This window comes from Lipotes vexillifer, unplaced genomic scaffold (assembly GCF_000442215.2).
Source record: "Lipotes vexillifer unplaced genomic scaffold, Lipotes_vexillifer_v1.1 scaffold1332, whole genome shotgun sequence".
NCBI lineage: Eukaryota > Metazoa > Chordata > Mammalia > Artiodactyla > Lipotidae > Lipotes > Lipotes vexillifer.
The window spans coordinates 91,207-110,351 of record NW_006785374.1 but is presented as its reverse complement, the minus strand read 5'-3'; the positions used below and the strand labels follow the sequence as shown (position 1 = coordinate 110,351).

Here is a 19,145-nt window from a genome sequence, read left to right as displayed (position 1 = left end):
TTCCCTCACTTTGAGCTTTACTAATAGAGTTTTCCATTTCCATTAAAAACAGGTAAGTGTTAACATTTCCATTTAAAGATGAGGGAAGAAATTACCCAGATTTCCTGGAAAAACTTGAAAAATAGTTTGATTTTGTGTTTGGATTGTAGCTTAGAAGCTCTATAAGTAGTTTTACAGCTTTATAGCAGTTAGTTTTTCAAAAAAATATTTTCAATATGGATGAGGCTAGCTTGATTCTCTCAAATTTAGTTATTGTAAAAACATGTATTAGAACCATTTTTTCCTGTTCCTTCCCTGCACTGCAGCATTCTCATGACATGTGATATCAGAAATGAGGTGCTTATTGTGACAGTCTGGATAAATGGTACATTTATAAGTGGTTTTTGTTCTAAGTAGGGAAAAATAATGTTTAGCACATAGAACATAGGAATTCATGGTCATTTTTCATTTTATACTCAGCAAACCCCAAACTTAGTGAGTGGTACCTTTTGGCTCATAGTGTATTAAATTCGTTGAATATTAAGGCCCTCAAATCTAACAATTAAAAATATCATGTTCACAGTTTAAAAGTTTTGTTTTGTTTCTTTTTTTTTTTAAATGGTTGCTAAGTAACCTGGAGCTCTTTCAATTCCCTGTTTAAACAGATTCTCTTTACATTAAGAGAAAGCGTTAGAGAACTCTATTTCATCCGGAATTTTGAACTGAAGAAACTATTCCTGAAAGAAATGTCTTAAACCAGTGAAATAAACTGGAGTATAATTACCTACACAGACATGAATCATCATGAACTTTTTTAATAAGCAAATGCCAACTGGCCTTTACCATTTAACTGCTTTTAGAAATTTAATGTGATTCACTGTTGTAATATATGCCGGGCTGAAATAGGCAAATAATTTATGGAAGAGAGTCCTTGCTACCCTACCTCTTCTCACTTCTAGATCCTATAAAAGCTTTTGAAGTTGAAGGGTGATCATGTGGCAGCTTCCTGCTATTATTGTCTTCCATTTAAAAAATATGCACTATTTATATGAAATTTTTAAAGGGGAATCTTTTTTCTTATTTACATACAAATGACAATGTGAGATCTATTTTGAGAATCAGAAATGACTTAAGAATTCCCTGGTGGTCCAATGGTTAGGACTTTGTGCTTCCATTGCAGGCGGCCTGGGTTCTATCCCTAGTCAGGGAGCTAAGATCCCGCGTGGTGTGGCCATAAAAAAACAATGACTTTAATATACACGCCATCGCTATTCTCTTTTATTTATCTTTTTGAGTGAATCTTATTTTAGACTTACTGATCTAGAATGTATGCATCAGTGTAGGAAAAAAGCCTAGAGACAATGATTAAAAATCTTTTAATTAAGTTATAGTGATGTCTAATTTTAGAAAGAGACTCAGTAACTTAATGAAATTGTGACTTCCCTTTGAAAGTGTGAGCATTTAGCTTTAAATTGTCTTCTCATTCTTTATGGTCTTTGCATTTCTGTTGCCATTTAAAGTATTCAAAGTATCATTTTATACTTCATTTCATTTGATTTCCTCAACTGTCCTTGACACTGGTGGGACAAGTACTTTTATTTTCATTTTGTTCTGTGGAAATCAAGGCTCAGTTACTTAAAGTTCTCTTGAAGTTCACATGACCTAATAAGTGAAAGAACTCTGACTTTCATCCAGGTCATTTGACTCCAGAGCTCTTTCCAAAATTACATGCAGGTCATTACAATGTCTTGTAGGCTATTAGTTAAGCAGAGTACTGGCTAATTTAATTAAACTGGACAAAGAGAAAATAACATCAAATGAATCCTAGAATTAACTAGAACATGATTTCTTATCATTAAAGGAAGTCTCATCTTTCATCTGACAAGTTAGTCATAAAGGCAGCTTAGTTGAATTGGATTAAGATATATATTGTTTTCATAATTCAATTAGTAAGAAGACAAGAAATTCATTAGCACAGACAAAAAACCCCATGTTATGTGTAAGGATTAGTAAAGACATTTGGATCTACTTAACATATATTTAAATGGGCAAAATTCAGACTATGTATTATCAATCTGTAGGAAATTATTTGGTTTTACAAATCTTTGAATAAAACGGAAACTTTAAAAAAATTTTGGCCATATCAGTCCTTTTGATTTTGTAATTATTCATTCTTTTCCAATTATGTTCTTTTGATGATTCATATTTTATAGACAGCTTTCAAAGAAATACTTCAAATAATTAGTAAGAAACATGCATTCCTAAGATCTTCCTCACCATTTAAAGGGAAGATGTCTTTTTAAAATATGGCACCAATATGGTACCAAAATATATGAGAGGAAAGGATGAAAGGAAAAAGACTGATAATATTGGAAGCCACTCAAACATGATTAAAAAAGAAAATGAAGTGTCTGTAGGAAATATAGAGCATGAATGCTCAGAAATCTGGTTCATTCCTTTCTAGAAATATTTTCTTTCTGTGGTCTCTGGAAAACATGTAAAACAATATATAAATTAGAGTTTCCTAGTAAATTTCAAGCAGTAATATTCTTGTCTCATAGAAGGAATATAAAAAAGATTTGGAAAATGAAATAAAAGGGAAAGGAATGGAACTTAATTCAGAAGTACTTGATATTCAGAGAGCAAAACGTGCATCTGAAATGGCTAGTGAGGTGAGTACATTTATTTAACAACTGAGAATGTATGCATTTTCAGCTGCTTTCCTTGTCTGTAAATCTTTCTCAGAGATTTTACAGTTGACCCTTGAACAACATGGGTTTGAACGGTGCAGGTCCCCTTATATGTATTTTTTCAATTGTAAGTTCTACAGTACTCCACGGTCCGTGGTTGGTTGCATCTGTGGATGCTGAGGAACCTTGGATGTGGAGAGCCGATGATAAGTAATAGGTGGATTAATCCTCTTGTTGTTTAAGGGTCAACTGTATACAGTATAAATGTTCCACAGCTTTTATGTGTAAGATGATTATAAGCAGCTATGACCTAATAGTCTTTTCCCAATCAATGAATTAAAAAAAAATGATGCTCACCATCTCCTGCCTATGTGGTGTGAGACAAATGACCATTTCCTCAATTTAGAGAAAATTCTATATAATTAACCAAAATAATTTGATAAGGTTTAACTTCATCTTTTAAACAAGTGAAAGGCATATTAGGAAGGTGTGTTATCATGATCTGTCAATAACTGTAGTTTAAAAGTTCCCATGCACGTACCGCAAAAAAAAAAAAAAAAAAAGTTCCCATGCTGTCCTGCCCATAAACAAAATGACTGTCCTAGTCCTTGCTTAGCTACTAAGAGAGTCCACTTAAACCTCTGTATAAAATGATAGTGGCCATTACTTACTTTACATGAAATTTATAAGAATGAAGTGCCTCTGAAGTGCTTTAAATCCTTTAATCCTTGTGTTATGTCATTACTTTAATAGTAAATAATGGCACTGTGCTTTGAGGAGAATCTGGCTGACTTTAGCAGTGAAAAAATTTAAAGCTTTATCCCCGTCTGTTAATAAACGGCGGCGATGATGGTGGTGGTGATGATGGTGATGACCCTATTAGGCTGCAAATGATAGAAACCCAGCTCAAACTGGGTTAAGCAACAAAGAAACTTTGTTTTGGTTGAAGAACAGAGAAATCCAAAGATCAGGTTTCCTTCAGGTTGGAATTCGAATGATGGCTCTCTTCCTTCATCCCTCAGTTCTGTTATCTTCGCAGTTGCTTCATTTGTGAGAGGCTGCTTCTATGTGATGGTCCCTCTTCACGACAGGATAACTCATATCTGTGGCCACTAATCCCAGTAGGAAGTGAGCATCTGTTTCTTTAAAATAGGATTAAGGTCTAAGGATGGAATCTCATTGGGTCACCTTCTGTCCTGTGCCCACACTTGACCCAGTCAAGTCTGGAGTCACGAGTCAGTTAACTTTCTAGGTAGTTTAATGATGTTTCGTTTTTTTCTTTTTTTCTTTTTTTTGCTTTTTGCGGTACGCGGGCCTCTCGCTGCTGTGGCCTCTCCCATTGCGGAGCACAGGCTCCGGACGTGCAGACTCAGCGGCCATGGCTCACGGGCCCAGCCGCTCTGAGGCATGTGGGATCTTCCCGGACCGGGGCACGAACCCGCGTCCCCTGCATCAGCAGGCGGACTCTCAACCACTGCGCCACCAGGGAAGCCCTAATATTTTAAATAGAAAATATTCTAAATTGATATGTGTTTTTAAAGATTTACGTTCGTCTTTGGCTAGTGTTCTTTACATAAATTAAAGGAAACATTAAAAGCATTTTAGTGGAATTAAAAGTATATGTGGGTAGTAGGAAATCAACCCACCCAAAGTTTATGGATTGAGAGGGGTTAGAGGTAATTCCTCAAGAGAAAATTGTAGAACTTTTTGCCAGAAGAGGGAGGAATAGATGCTGTTCGGGCAGAAACAGCAGCTGTCTGCCACGATGTCTTTGGCTAATATTGTCATTACACTTACCCACGTTAGTAATTTTCTACAAATTCTTCTGTTGTGGTGACATATCCAGTGACATTCAGAGTCAGAACTTGTAAATCACTTGTCAATAATACTTGGAAAAGTTGTTTTAAACTCTCAATGGCAGAGTTCAGCCAGTGAAAGTTGAATGGCAACACGGTAGCAGGAGCAGCAAAAACCCAGGTCTTCGCATGTGGGTATAGGAGTAAAAGACCAGAAGAAGCTGTCAGTTACTGAGCACCCGCTCTGTGCTGGGCACTAGGCTACGTGCTGTCTCACTGATCCTCCCAGTGATCCTGCGTAGAGGAATTATTATCCCCAATTGCAGATGAGTAAACTGGAAATGTGAAGAAACATTTCCAACGTCACACACACAGCCAAGAGTGCACTGACCTCAAAATCAGTCTTCTTTCTAAAATATCAACTCATTTAAACTTGCCTCTATCCTTCAGGCCTCAAGACAGTTGTCAGTGAAGATTCTCACCTGGCAGTTGCCTTTTTAGAATAAAAATCTTCAGAGTGTATATATACACTTCTTCAGTGAGAATAGTGAATATAGTTCTAAGCAGTTCAGAAAATTTAGTTCTAGGTGGTCATTCGTAGTACAAAGTAAACTATGTTTTCTTTTTTGAAAAAAATATGTTTAGCCATTTTTGGTATCATTGAATACAGATGTATATTTGTCCCCTGAGTGTCTGAATGTTGTAACATGTTGCTTTTTTACAGAAAGAATACAAGAAAGATCTGGAATCAAAAATTAAAGGGAAGGGAATGCAAGTTGGCACTGACACCCTTGGAATTCAGCATGCCAAAAGAGCTTCTGAGATAGCTAGTGAGGTTAGTAGAGTGAGTGATGCAGACCTTGAGACTCGTATTTTGGAACTTAACAAATCATAATAACAAACTGATTAGTATATGAAATTTTCCAAAGCTTTCTGTGACTAGTTTAACAGTTTGGAATGGAAACCATCTGCAGTCATCATGCTTACTGGGAAAATTTACAGTTTCTGCTTTGCTCATTAACTTCAAGTATATCAAAGAAAACTTGGGGAAAGGAATTTTAATAGGACACACACACACACAGACACACAGACACACACACACACACCTGCTCACTTTATTCCGTAATACAAATTTCATGTTAATTTTAAACTATGATAAATATTTTCATACCATTTTTTCTTTAAGGATGGATCGTGTGTTACTTGGCATATCTGCGTTTCCAACTTGGTGAGCAGAACTTGAAAATCACACATCGAGACTATAACATGACAATCATGCCATTTCTGTGTGATTTGGTTGTATGTTCTCAAAATATCCTCTGTTGACCTCATCAACACGTCTGAAATTTCTGTAGGGTCAGCATTTTGGGTTGAGGTTCATTCATCTAATGCCATTTTCTTCTTCATGTAACACATGAACAACAGGATATTAATTTAGAAGTTTTGTCTTAGATGCTATGACATGATAGATACAAGATAACAAAGTTGTAGCAGTGAGAAGGAAATGTGTATTTTTCGAAGGAAATACCCCAGAATCAGTTCCACATCTCTTGAATTCCCCCCAGAAAATTTGAAAATGTAACAGGGCCACTGGAGCATAGAGTATTTGGGAAGAGATGACCTAGAAGAATACATAAAGAGAAAGTTGGGGTACAGGTTAAGGGATGCAGCTCACTTACCTCAAGGCCGGCTAGGGTGAGGCTTCAGTGGGGTTACTGGGAGAGCTACGATGTGACAAGTGCAGTTAGGAAGAGCTGGCTTAGGACTGAGTCCCACCCAGGAAATCCGGAGGTTGAGAGGTAGCTGATTAACTGCCGGGGGAGTTACTGCTGTGTTGGGATCTGCTTCCATCCCCAGGGTTATGTACTGGCCAGGGGAATGGAATAGCCATAACTGACTTAGTCAAAGAAACTAGGGATGCCAGAGAATTCTTGACCAATAGGGATTCCATTTAGAAATGGTGGGGGTGGGTGGGAGGATGCATGCTGAACAGGCACTTGGAAACCTTCTTTGACTCTGCCCTTAATTCTGTCATCCCCCCTGAGAGACAGCCGTTGTTACGAATTTGCTGTAGAGCCTTCCAGGTCCATTTTTATTTGTATATAGGTAACTATACACTTGTGCACACAGAGACTTAAAAAAACCTTAAATAAATACCATGTACTTTGTGCTTGCTTTTCTCACTAAATATTACGGACCCTTTTCCACGTTACTTCACATAGTTCTACTTCATTCTTATAGAAAAATTGTGTTCTATAACGTGGATGTGAATATGCGACCATTTACGTCTGATGTCCCATAGGCATTACCACATGTAAATGACGTTTAAATGCATTGTAACAGGGACTCAACATTACACGCCGAAAACCCTTAATTTTTCCCTAGATCTGCTTCCCTCTTTCACCCTCTTCTTAGCAAATGGTGTCAGTGAAATCCCTGAAGTCACTTTGATTTCTCTCGTCAGCAAGTGTCATTTTCTCCAGCCCCGTAATGACTTCCTAGATCCATCTACTCTCCCCTACCCTCATCCAAGCTACCGTCTCTATCACCTGGATCCTTGCAGTAGCTTCCTAACCAGGATTTTGCTTCCATCATTGACCTCTCAGTACCCATTCTCTACCCAGCAGCCAGAACAATCCTGGAAGAATTAAGTTGTGTGATTGCTCCCACTGAAAACTCTCCAGTGGCTTCCAGTCATGGGCGGCATGGGCGCCATACTCCTTGCTCTGGTTTCAGAACCCCCACTGCTCATGCCCAATCCTGTACCCTTCTTCCCTTGCTCGTTATGTTCTAGCCTCACAGGCTTCCATGCTGTACCTCCACACGTTTTATGGTCTCTGTACGTACAGCACTGTAGTCTTCCTGAAAGTCCTTGCCCTGGTTTTTGCGTGGTTGGTTCTTTCTTGTGCTCTCTCTTGTCATTCATTTCTTAGATTTACTAGTACTTTCTTATGGTGGCCTCCTTGAGCTTCTCAGTAGCTAGCTACCCAGTAACTATCAAATCACTACTTACAATTTTCTGCTATTTTTGTTATTATGAGGAGAGTGTGACATCCAGTGTTAGTTAAGGTCCTGGATTGGAGTGTGGGAGTGGGGTGGGGAATTTGGAGCTGTACAAGAGTTTTCCAAATCACCCTCATGGGGCTGAGACTTGAAGCCAAAATAAAGCATATTTCCTCTGGAGAAAAGAACGTGGGAAGAATAGAAATTTTGCATTTCACACTTTTACCTAAGAACCTTCTGTGACATATTCCTTTTATGAGAAGTTGGAGTGTTGCATCTTCCTTAGTATATGGTAATACATTACTTTATTCAGCCATATGCTGGCTTAGATTTCTCTGAGTACTTTGGGACTGTACACAGTTGACACTTGAGCAACACGGGGGGTTAACCCACATATAATTTATGGTCTCCCCTATGTATCTGTGGTTCCTCTGCACCCGCTGATTGATCCAACCACAGACCAGGTAGTACTGTGGTATTTACTATTGAAAAATATCCATGTATAAGTGAACCCGCACAGTTCAGACCCATGTTGATCAAGGCTCAGACTTACTAGGAAAATGGTGCAGTTTTGTTCTTGAGAGCCTATGGGAAAAACAGGCCTAGGGGAGTCAGCTGTACTGTGGTTACAGGTAGCTTAAACCAATTTTGGTGATGCTATTATCTTTGTAATCTGGAGGTCTCATTTGCATGTAATTATAACCATGTCCCAGTTTACCCAAATGACAGGCTCTCAGATCCTTTTCAACCAGACTTAGGGACTTTGCTATAGCTCAATGTTTATTTTTTCAGGTAAAGTCAATGTGCTATATTATTACACAAATGACGTCTAATATTCAAACTTTCCTGTACCTGTGGGCCTAACCATGTGACTTTCTTTAGCCACTGGGTCATTAACAAATTTGACTCAGGCTCTGAAAGCATGTGTGCATTGGGACTTGCTTGGAACCTAGATGTCATCATGTTTTTCTTTTAAGTTTTCTAAGTTTTAGGGTATTTTATTATGCATCAATATTAACTGATGTGATTAGTGTCCTATGTAGTCTGTTTATGTGCTTTTGAATGCTTTTAGATTTGAAAGTTCATATCTCGGAAGATTAGATGACGTACTTCTACCGTGAGACTTTGGTGGCAAATCTATGATCAGTACCTTAGTTTCTACATACATTGCCCTTCAAATGAGGTGTTTTGCTTTCGGGCCTAAAGAGGCTTGCTAAAAATAGAGCTTTTTACAGACATAGAAATAATTTAATATTGTTAGTTTGAAAGTTAAACATTATTACTTGAACTTTCATTCGAAAAGTGAAACTGAGACTGTAAGTCAGTGAAAATAGGCAGATTTATGGGTAGTAGATGGGGAAAAATATAGTATTTCTCTGAGACTGAGATTTTTGTTTACGACTTCTCTAAATTTAGAGCACCACAAATAAGCAAAGCAAAATTTACTTTAGAGCAGGGAATCACAAATCTAGAGTATGTCAACATAATAGAAAATAACTGTTTTTGAAAGAATTTAATAGGAGATAATAGTTTTTTTTCCTTTTAATATAATTTTCATTGACGAAAAACATACACACAGAAAAATGTACAATTATAAGAGTACAGCTTGCTGAATTTTATAATCAGTTTTAAAATGTGACAAGAGTCTCTTAAGACAGTTGTGTCTGTGTAATTATGGCATTTTATTACAAGTAACAGGTAATCCAACTCAAGCTGGCTCAAAAAAGCAGATAACTTATTGTTCTTGTAACCAAACAGTAGAGGAATTCTTGGGCGTGGCTTGATCTAGGACTCAAACAGTGTGATTCCGTTTCATTTTCTATCTTTCTGTTCTCAGGCAGGCTTTTTTCTCCTGTTTGCAAAGAGACATCTGGCAGATCCTAGGGCTACAGACTCCTCCATTCATGTCCAGAAGGAAAGAGAAAGTCCCTTGATACCTTGTGTGGAAAAAGAGATGTACCTATCCTTGAACTGATCATGAAGGGCCAGGGGTGGGCTATAATGATTTACTTAAGCCCAATGGGGCCCTTGGATGGCGGCCAGTCTCAGCCAAGCTGGGGTTTTAGAACAGGAAGCAGTGAGCTGCCCAGTGGCAAATCAAGGAGCTAATGAAGGAAAACGAGGAGTGGGATTCCAGGGAGGCAACCAGCAATTATTCACTACAGAGCAAGACCTGACAATTTTATACTCACATTTTATTGATATTCATCAACTGAGTTATATATTAACCAATAATTTATCAATTTTACCATATTAATATATAAAACATTTTCCCTCAGCTCACTCTGTTTTCTTTCTTAAGTCAGGTTAGTAGAGAAAAGCCTCCTGATTCCTTGTGAATACATCACTCCAAGTTGTGTTCTTACCACAAATTAAAAATCTTTGTTGTTTCCTAGAAATAAAAGACATAAAGGTCCGACTTATTTCCAAAAGCCATGATCTTGATGTCAAAAATGACATCGAGTTTTTCAACACAGATTTTCAAATTATTGTAAAGCCCTAATTGCAGGTTTTATTTTCTGCAGAAAGATTATAAAAGAGATCTGGAGACTGAAATTAGAGGGAAAGGCATGCAGGTGAGCACAGGTACCCTCGATATCCAGAGAGCTAAGAAAGCATCTGAAATGGCCAGCCAGGTAAGAAACTAATGGCTCACAAAGTTTAAAACAAACATGTTGAATTGTATACAGGAAAAGTATAAGTGGTGTTTCCATATGTGTGGCATTGAGATTCAAACACATAAATATCTACATTGCTATGGAAGGCCATGCAAAGCTCTGAAGATTGTTTTCTGTTCTTTTAGAAAGAATATAAGAAAGACTTAGAAAATGAAATTAAAGGGAAAGGAATGCAAGTGAGCATGGATATCCCGGATATGCTTCGAGCCAAGAGGGCATCTGAAATCTATAGCCAGGTTGGTAGAGAATGAAGATGCTTAGGATAATGTATTCTAATATCCAGTCACCTTGTGCTGTGTGTGTCTCTGCGATTGGTGTCTTTGTGAGGGCTTTCTCTTCAAAGTCAATGCACTCTGTTATAAAGGAACCATTGACCAAACCTGATTACCTCATTAATGAAAGGGACAACTGCTGTAGATTCTGTTCAACAGACATTATTGAGTGTCAGAGCGCCCGTGTTGGGGCCCTCTGTTTTGGGTCCAAGGGCATTTTGACCTTTTTAATTTCCATTTTTTGACTCTATTGTGAACTTGGCTCTAATGCTTATACTACAGAAAAAAAATTACAAACAATTTGTCTTTTATCCATTTCATCATGAATGTTTTAATTAAAATAATCAACTTCAACTGAAACTAAGAGTGAATAAAACTGCACAAGGTGAAATTGAATATTAACTAAAATTTAATGGAAGAACTAAGTTTTCTTGATAAAATTTAATTTGCCAGGTATACCCGTGACATATCTTCTAGAAAACTGGATGTGAGAGAAATAATGACCACAAAAGAAAGTGTTTATTGGAAGAAGAAAGTTAATCAGATAAAATCTGATTTGGGCAAAAATATTCATTAGTGAATAATTTCTTTGTTATAAAATTTGTTATAAAAAGAATGAATCCTAATGGAAAAATAGTAAAGGGAATGAAAAAAATAAAATGGTTAAAGAAAAATGATGAAGGAATTGAATTTGGTTAATGGGGTTTGTGTTGAAATAATTTTTAACCGAATTTGACCAAATTTGTCAAAATTCTGGTTGACATGAGCAAAGACTCTAAACATTCACTGGTTCAAAATGAGAGTGTTACAGAACTCAGGTTCGGCTGCTTGTCACTCAAGAATCCAATACTGGGCTTCCCTGGTGGCACAGTGGTTGAGAGTCCGCCTGCCAATGCAGGGGACACGGGTTCGTGTCCCGGTCCGGGAAGATCCCACATGCCGCGGAGCGGCTGGGCCCGTGGGCCATGGCCGCTGAGCCTGCGCGTCCGGAGCCTGTGCTCCGCAACGGGAGAGGCCACAACAGTGAGAGGCCCGCGTACCGCAAAATAAATAAATAAATAAATAAATAAAAGCTTCCCATAGGAAGTGATGCCTGAGCTGTTAGAATTCCTGCTTTAACTTAACAGTGTTGATTTTTTGAGTATGATGAGGGTACACCTGATTTAAGGAATTTTAGTTATTTGGGATACAATGGAATACTTAAAACGGTGTAATGATGCTGTGGTGCATTTCAACATGAACAGGAATTACCTTTCCTAGCAAGCATCCGTATGCCGTGCAGTTACCTTCACTGACTTTGGAGCCAGAGTGCCTGGGTTTAAATCCTGGTTCTGACAGTTCTTAGCTAATCCCTAAATTTCCCCATCTGTAAGAGTGGATAATAATAGTATCTGCTTGTGGGGTTAATTAAATGAGTTAATGTGTGTTAAGTATTTAGGACAATACCTAATACTATGTAAATGCTGGCACTAGTAGAAGATATTGCCCAGGATGTATCAGAGCTCAGAGTACATTTTTTTTTTAAGATTGTTGGGGGTAGGAGTTTATTAATTAATTAATTTATTTTTGCTGTGTTGGGTCTTCGTTTCTGTGCGAGGGCTTTCTCTAGTTGTGGCAAGCAGGGGCCACTCTTCATCGCGGTGCGTGGGCCTCTCACTGTCGCGGCCTCTCTTGTTGCAGAGCACAGGCTCCAGACGCGCAGGCTCAGTAGTTGTGGCTCATGGGCCTAGTTGCTCCGCGGCATGTGGGATCCTCCCAGACCAGGGCATGAACCCGTGTCCCCCGCATTAGCAGGCAGATTCTCAACCACTGCACCACGAGGGAAGCCCTCAGAGTACATTTAGTAGAAAGAAAATTGAGATTTCAGTCTCCACTACAAAATACTAGTACCTTTCTCTTAGTCAAATGTATCTTTATCTGAAGTAGGAAGCAAAGCATAAATCCAGAAGCATGAAAACAAGTAAGCAAAGAGAGTCAGGTTACTGGTAGGAGTTATAAGGGCAACTTTGAACAGGACCTAGGACTGCTCCTGAGAGAGTAGGTTCTAGGCTTAGGAATGCTATTAAGGTCAAGCCCTCCCAGGGCGTTTGAATAGTCTGGGTTGGGAACCATTGCCTGAGTGGAGGTGAATGTGCTTTCCTCGACTGTTTGCTTACTCTGTTTGCATATGCTTTTATTTTTACTATTGCATAAGCACATCAACAACTGCTTTGAATCCTAAGATATAATTTAGAGCCAGGTGGTATATAATAGAGTTAGAAAAAGTAGTACCATTTTCTTTGTCTCTGTCTCTCTTGTACATGCACACACAGAGTTTCAGATTCACATTCACTGTTTATAATTTTAGAAAAAGTATAAAGATGAAGCAGAGAAGATGCTTTCTAGCTATTCTACTGTGGCAGATACTCCTGAAATCCAGAGAATTAAGACAACTCAACAAAACATTAGTGCGGTGAGTAGTCATTATTTCTTTTCAGTTGCCACCTTGAAATTATGTTTTGTAAGGAGGGCCTTTTTCCCTCATTGTCTGATTTTTGGCTGCGTTGCTAGAATTTTCTGTCAAATGTATATCTTTCCTTCTTTAAAATATTAAGAATACCAAATGTTCTTACAACTTATAATTTATTGTGATTGTTGTAGAATTACAAATTCATATCTCCTTCTTTGGTACAAGCAACTGCTATTTTTAACTGAATTTTAAAATTTCACTCAAGAAAGAGATCTTAATCTTCCACACAGATTTTACTTTGAAGATGAAAATAGTCATATGAAGTGATTTCCTTCCTGGTCATTGATTATTTACATTGATAATATACTTAGGGATTTACGAGTTTGTTACCAGTTCCTCAACTTTCATACTTTTGTTCTGAGGCATAGGAATTTTGTCAGCACCATTCATTAAGATATTGGGCTTATATTTAAGGGATATATAAACTTGAATTCTAAAATAAAAATTGATGGTACAGCTAATATTTTAATGTAGAATGGACTCACTTAGTAGTTAAGCAAATGTGTTATTAAAAATGTAAATTCTATTATTTCTGAAGATTTCTGGAATATTTTCTACTTCTAGTAACTTGGCAAGCTCTTAACCCTCCAGGTGTGCTGCTCAGGTACCTTTAGGGTCTTCACAGGCAGGCGGTGCTAAGAAATGGAGAAATCTTGCTGGAGGAGACAATGAGGGAGAAGGGCAGTGTGGCCCTTAGCTCCTGTGACTCCACGGTCTCCCAGATTTCTAGCTTTTGCAGGGGAACATCTCTCATGTCCTACTCTCCTGACCCCCCCTGGTCCTGGTGGTTCCAGGGCCCCCCTCTCCCCACCCCGACTCACACACACTTACGGGACCTATGGGTTAACAAATATCAAGAGAGGGAGTAGTTCTGTCCTCGTATGACTTCCTTATAATTATTCTATTTTTCTGTAGGACACTTTGTTTTTTCTTTTGCTTTGTGTTTGAAAGGGGTGGGTATTGGTAGGGATGGAGAGACATGGGAAGGTCTAAGGAATAAGTGGAAAGATAAGGAAAATAGGCTGACTTAGTGTTGATGTTGAAGATAGAGCTAATGTTTTCTTTGAAGAGAACGAGAGCATCTTTGCTCTCATTTGGAGAATAGCAGTTGCTTAAAACTTCATGCTGGTTTAGAATTAAATGATAACTGCTTAGTGAGCTTTTTTAATATGTCCTTTGATTTTTCTCAAATACACATGTGATATATATTTGTATTTGAGAAGGAAACTCTAGTTTGCTGATTTATATTCTTAGAGCAAGTAATCTGCAGCCTTGTAAGTTACCAAGCACACCCTAGAACAGGTAGTAGAGGTTTATTGTAATATTGTGTAATGCAAAACCAAAGTTTTGCATTTAGTCTCATAATGGATTATTTAATTGATTAACGTGACATTGGTTCTCATAAATAGAAGCTGTATTCACATTACTTTAAAATCTGAGAAATTATCTTTTTCAAGAATCAGATCTCTAGGACTTGAATTCTAATAAGCTTATGGTTATTCTTTTCCTTCTCTTATAATAAAGGTATTTTATAAGAAAGAAGTAGGAGCTGGCACAGCAGTAAAAGATACTCCAGAGATTGAACGAGTGAAGAAAAATCAGCAGAATATTAGTTCAGTAAGTTCTCTATAGCATTTTTTAAAATATAAATTTATTTATTTATTTATTTGTTTTTAATTTTGGCTGTATTGGGTCATCGTTGCTGTGTGCTGGCTTTCTCTACGTTGGCGGTGAGCAGGGGCAACTCTTCAATGCGGTGCACGGGCTTCTCATGGCAGTGGCTTCTCATTGCGGTGGCTTCTCTTGTTGCGGAGCATGGGCTCTAGGTGCGCAGGCTTCAGTAGTTGTGGCACGTGAGCTCAGTAGTTGTGGCTTGCAGGCTCTTGAGCGCAGGCTTCAGTAGCTGTGGCGCACGGGCTTAGTTGCTTCGCGGCATGTGGGATCTTCCCGGACCAGGGCTCGAACCCGTGTCCCTTGCATTGGCAGGCAGATTCTTAACCACTGTGCCACCAGGGAAGCCCCCAGTTCTCTATAGCATTAATCATCCTTTCCAAAAGCAAACATAAGCTAGATAAATGTTTTTGGTTCTTTACTAAACTGGCTGCCTTTTTTTCTTCACTCTGTTGAAACACTATTTCATCAAATATCAAAGGTCTAACTTTCAGAAGGAAACTGTAGCCTTGTTCCCCTTGAACCTAAAGCAGTATTTCATCTTGATATATCATAGTGCATAAGAGATAGATCACTTTAATAGTACAGTAATGGAATCTAGGATTAGATTTCACCCTTTTGAACAGAATTTTAAGTGTATTAAATTTTTCAGAGAAAGGATAAATTTCAGTACCTTTCCACAACTTGGAGGAAAGAAATTTTACCCTGACAGAATGATTAAAGGCCCTAGAACATTCATTTGGTGGCTTAAGAGAAGGTTTCAAAGAGGCCCCATTCACCTTCTGCTTCTTCCAATTTCCAGCAAAGGAAAGCACACACCTTCACTCTAATTTTGTAAAATAAATTACCTGCTTCCCCACCCCCAGTTCCCTTTGAGCTTGGGGGAAGGGTAGAGGAGGTGTGTAATGTTATGGATTAAAAACTTCTCCATTCAGTGCTTGACATTTACAGTGGATAATTGCTATCCTTGCCAATAGGCGTATTTGGTAATAGTTGTTATACAGTCATTCCTTGGTATCCATGGGCGTTGGTTCCAGGAGCCCCACCAACCCACACTCACACACACTCATACACATTCATACCAAAATCTGCAGACGCTCAACTGCCTTACTGTTGGCCCTCCACATCCACGGTTTCACACTGAGGAAGTGAAGGGCCTACTGTATTTGGCTTCTTGCTGAGGAACTCAGTAGGGTTCTTTACTCGTGTGCCCTTGCCTGACCTTTCTCTTCACCTTCACCCTTAGAGGCAGAGTTTTCTTGAAGTCATCCAAGTAGAACTGCCTTGATTAAATGCCTCTGTCAGGAGCTCTGACGGTTACATGGCATCTTAGAATATGTGTGCACTGGCATTTGTGGAGACAGAGTAGGAGAGGAAAGGTAATGCTGTGGTAGACAGACTTCAAAATGAACTTAACAAAAAATCTGCAGAATCCTCGTAGTGCACGAAAATCCCTGTAGCATGAATGAAGCTGTGCACGAAAATCCCTGTAGCATGAAAGAAGCTGTGCACGAAAATCCCTGTAGCATGAATGAAGCTGTGCACGAAAATCCCCGTGGCATGAATGAAGCTGTGCACGAAAATCCCTGTGGCATGAATGAAGCTATCTCCTGAGGAAAGCATAAGGAGGAGGACCTGACGGTGACGATTCCAGTCCGCCACGGCGAGAGCCTGTGTCAGGCAATGCTAGAGTCTGGTGGAGAAATTCGTTTGGCTGAGAAATGTAAAATGGTTGTTTCCTTCACTTCCAAGTGATAATATTTGAAATGTACCCATCAATGTACTGGGGTATATAATGTTATAAATGTTCTGCACTGTGCAGTTCTATTGCCTACAGTGAAATGACTGTGCCATTTTGATTAGTTTGGAGTCGTATGAAAAACAAAAATGTTCATCTTTAATCATGTCTAGCTTCTCACCTGAGGAAAATCACAGAAGGTAGTACAGTCTATCATTTCATCTCCCAGCATCCCACTGCCCCTTATAGCAAACAATAGTAGTTCTGTATCTCTATGAGGTTGGGCCCTAAACTCCTGCTTAGTATTCAAATGGAAAGTTGCCCTTTCAAGATTAGCTAGATCTGTCAAACCAAGGTAGGATTCTTTAACATTTAAAGATCTCGACATTTTCCACCTCCAGAGTAAAAGTCTTTTGGCTATTAGCTTTCTCTGTTAAGAACTACTTTTGAATCTTAGTTAGAGGTAGTCTGTCTCAACGTACTCTCCATTTAACTGTTTTGGATCTGGCCTAATATTGACGTTGTTACTCATATCTCATATTAAATGTACAGATGCTAAGATAGAGATGATAGCAAAGATATTTAGGTGTCGTTTCTTTATGACTGTCAGTGTGGATTTCAGCTTTAATCATTTTAAACATTACCAAATGATTTCTAAAAGATGTTTTATGTAGATCTAAGTCTTGGCTAAATGTCAACATATGCCTCTTAAGTCTAGCCTCTGTTTCCGTACGTATATGTGTGTGTCCTTTTTCTCGAATCCAATCTTCCATGAATTTTACACATAGTAAAATACCACCTGATATGATAGCATCACTAATCATTTCATAAATTTAAAGAGCTTGTCCCAGGCATAACTGTGTGTTGGCATTATCATTTGTCTGGTTGATCTTCCTCTAAATAGACTTGAACGAGGAGCTTTTGATTGAAGCAAATGCCGGGATATAGGCGGGCTTTGCATAACATGATTGTGTGGGTAGAAGACACTTCCTGACTTTCTGCCACTGGCCCATCTATAGCGATCAGCACTCAGTGGCCTCTGCTTGTAGTACATTTCCCTCCGCCTTCCCCTTTCTCTTCTTTTATTTTTTTCTTATTCTGGACCATTTGGGTACTCTCGGTCAGATACACAGTGTTTCCAAGACTTTGTAGCTAACTCAGTTTGACTTTTGCCTTTAAATACATGGTGAATTTCAATTAACATGTTAATAAATAGAAACTGCTTTTCAAATAGAAAATAATAAGTTATTATATTAAGATAATTTCCAAGGTTTTTGGTATATCTGCCTGATGATAAAATTTATTTTCACAAGCAATATATGCTTATTTTAATTAAAAAACCTCTTCAGTGATGGATAGGTGACTAGATATGGGTTTCTTTGTACTTCAGGATAAAGGAATCCTGAAAGCGCCCGATGAAATAAAAATTTGTGTTCCCACTGAAGGAAAATTAATATTGGAATTAAAAATTCAACTATGCAGTAGTTACAAATGAAGAATTCTTAACTATTTTTTAAGCCTTGTGTTGAATAAACCTTACATTTTAAAAAATAAATCATGCAGGTAAAATACAAGGAAGAGATGAACCATGGAACAGCCATTTCTGATCCACCAGAGCTCAAGAGAGTTAAAGAAAACCAGAAGAACATCAGCAATGTGTGATCATATTCCTTTAAGTATTGTTTTCTGTGGGCGTGACACTTGTCCGGGTGAAGTCCCACTGTGATGAATACCATTGTAGGAGGGTCAGTTCCTGAAAGGTGGAGATAAGATTTCACACATATTTATGTTGGGGTAACATTACACCAAGCATGTGTATTTGCTTATTAAAGAACATGGTATTGAATGCCTACTCTGTTCTTGTTCTTGGGGGCATTCAGAGATGAGGTTAAGGTCTTAGGGGCTGTGTGTATTCTCAGGGTCTCTAGGAGAAACAGCTGTGGCAATAAATAAAGATTGTGCATGAAGTGCTATAACAATAATTAATATTTGCTGAGTGTTTACTACGCTTTTTGAGTTCTTTACATGTAATATCTCATTTAATATTAAGTAATAATACTGTTTTCAAAGTGCTGGGGAAATGCAGAGAAGGAAGGCTATGTCAGTGAGAGAGAGGAAAACCCTTGGAGAAAGAGTAACATTTGAGTTAGATCTTGAGGAATTGATAAAAGTTTGGGGTGGATTTCGTGAGAAGGGGCCCTCCTGGCAGTGCAAACTGAATGTGTTCAGGATCCAAGATCTGTTCAAAGAGGGGAAGGTTTAGTGTGATGGGTACTTGGGGTGGAAGATGGCAGGAGAAAGGTGGTGGAGAGAGAAATCATAATTCAGGCCATGAGGAGGCTGTTGGCAGTGCCAGTGCCCCGACATGGTGATTCAGATGCACACGGTGGCTGCTGCCGCTCTGGCCTTGACTTAAGGATTAAATTGTTTTAATGTGTCCTTTTTTAAAAAATTATTTTATATTGGAGTATAGTTGATTTACAATGTTGTGTTAGTTTCTGCTGTACAGCAAAGTGAATCAGTTATACATATGCATAGATCCACTCTTTTTTAGATTCTATTCCCATATAGGTCATTACAGAGTATTGAGTAGAGTTCCCTGTACTATACAGTAGGTTCTTATTAGGTATCTATTCTATATATAGTAGTGTGTATATGTCAATCCCAATCTCCCAATTTATCCCTCCCCCCATTTCCCCTTTGATAACCATAAGTTTGTTTTCTACATCTGTGACTCTATTTCTGTTTTGTAAATAGGTTCATTTGTACCATTTTTTTAGATTCCACATATAAGCGATATCATATGATA

General features: G+C 38.3%; 1 protein-coding gene across 2 annotated transcripts in view; it reads left to right on the top strand.

Annotated features, from left to right (window-relative positions):
* NEBL (nebulette) overlaps nt 1-19,145 on the top strand; it is a 346,434-nt gene that overhangs the window by 288,235 nt on the left and 39,054 nt on the right. The window contains exons 13-19 of one of the 2 annotated variants that reach the window (XM_007457418.1): nt 2,541-2,651; nt 5,190-5,300; nt 9,994-10,104; nt 10,272-10,382; nt 12,766-12,870; nt 14,452-14,544; nt 17,900-17,992. The exons of the other annotated variant lie outside the window; for it this stretch is intronic. Coding sequence (XP_007457480.1) covers nt 2,541-2,651; nt 5,190-5,300; nt 9,994-10,104; nt 10,272-10,382; nt 12,766-12,870; nt 14,452-14,544; nt 17,900-17,992 — 735 coding nt within the window. The remainder of the gene's footprint in view (nt 1-2,540; nt 2,652-5,189; nt 5,301-9,993; nt 10,105-10,271; nt 10,383-12,765; nt 12,871-14,451; nt 14,545-17,899; nt 17,993-19,145) is intronic. 2 annotated transcript variants of the gene reach the window in all.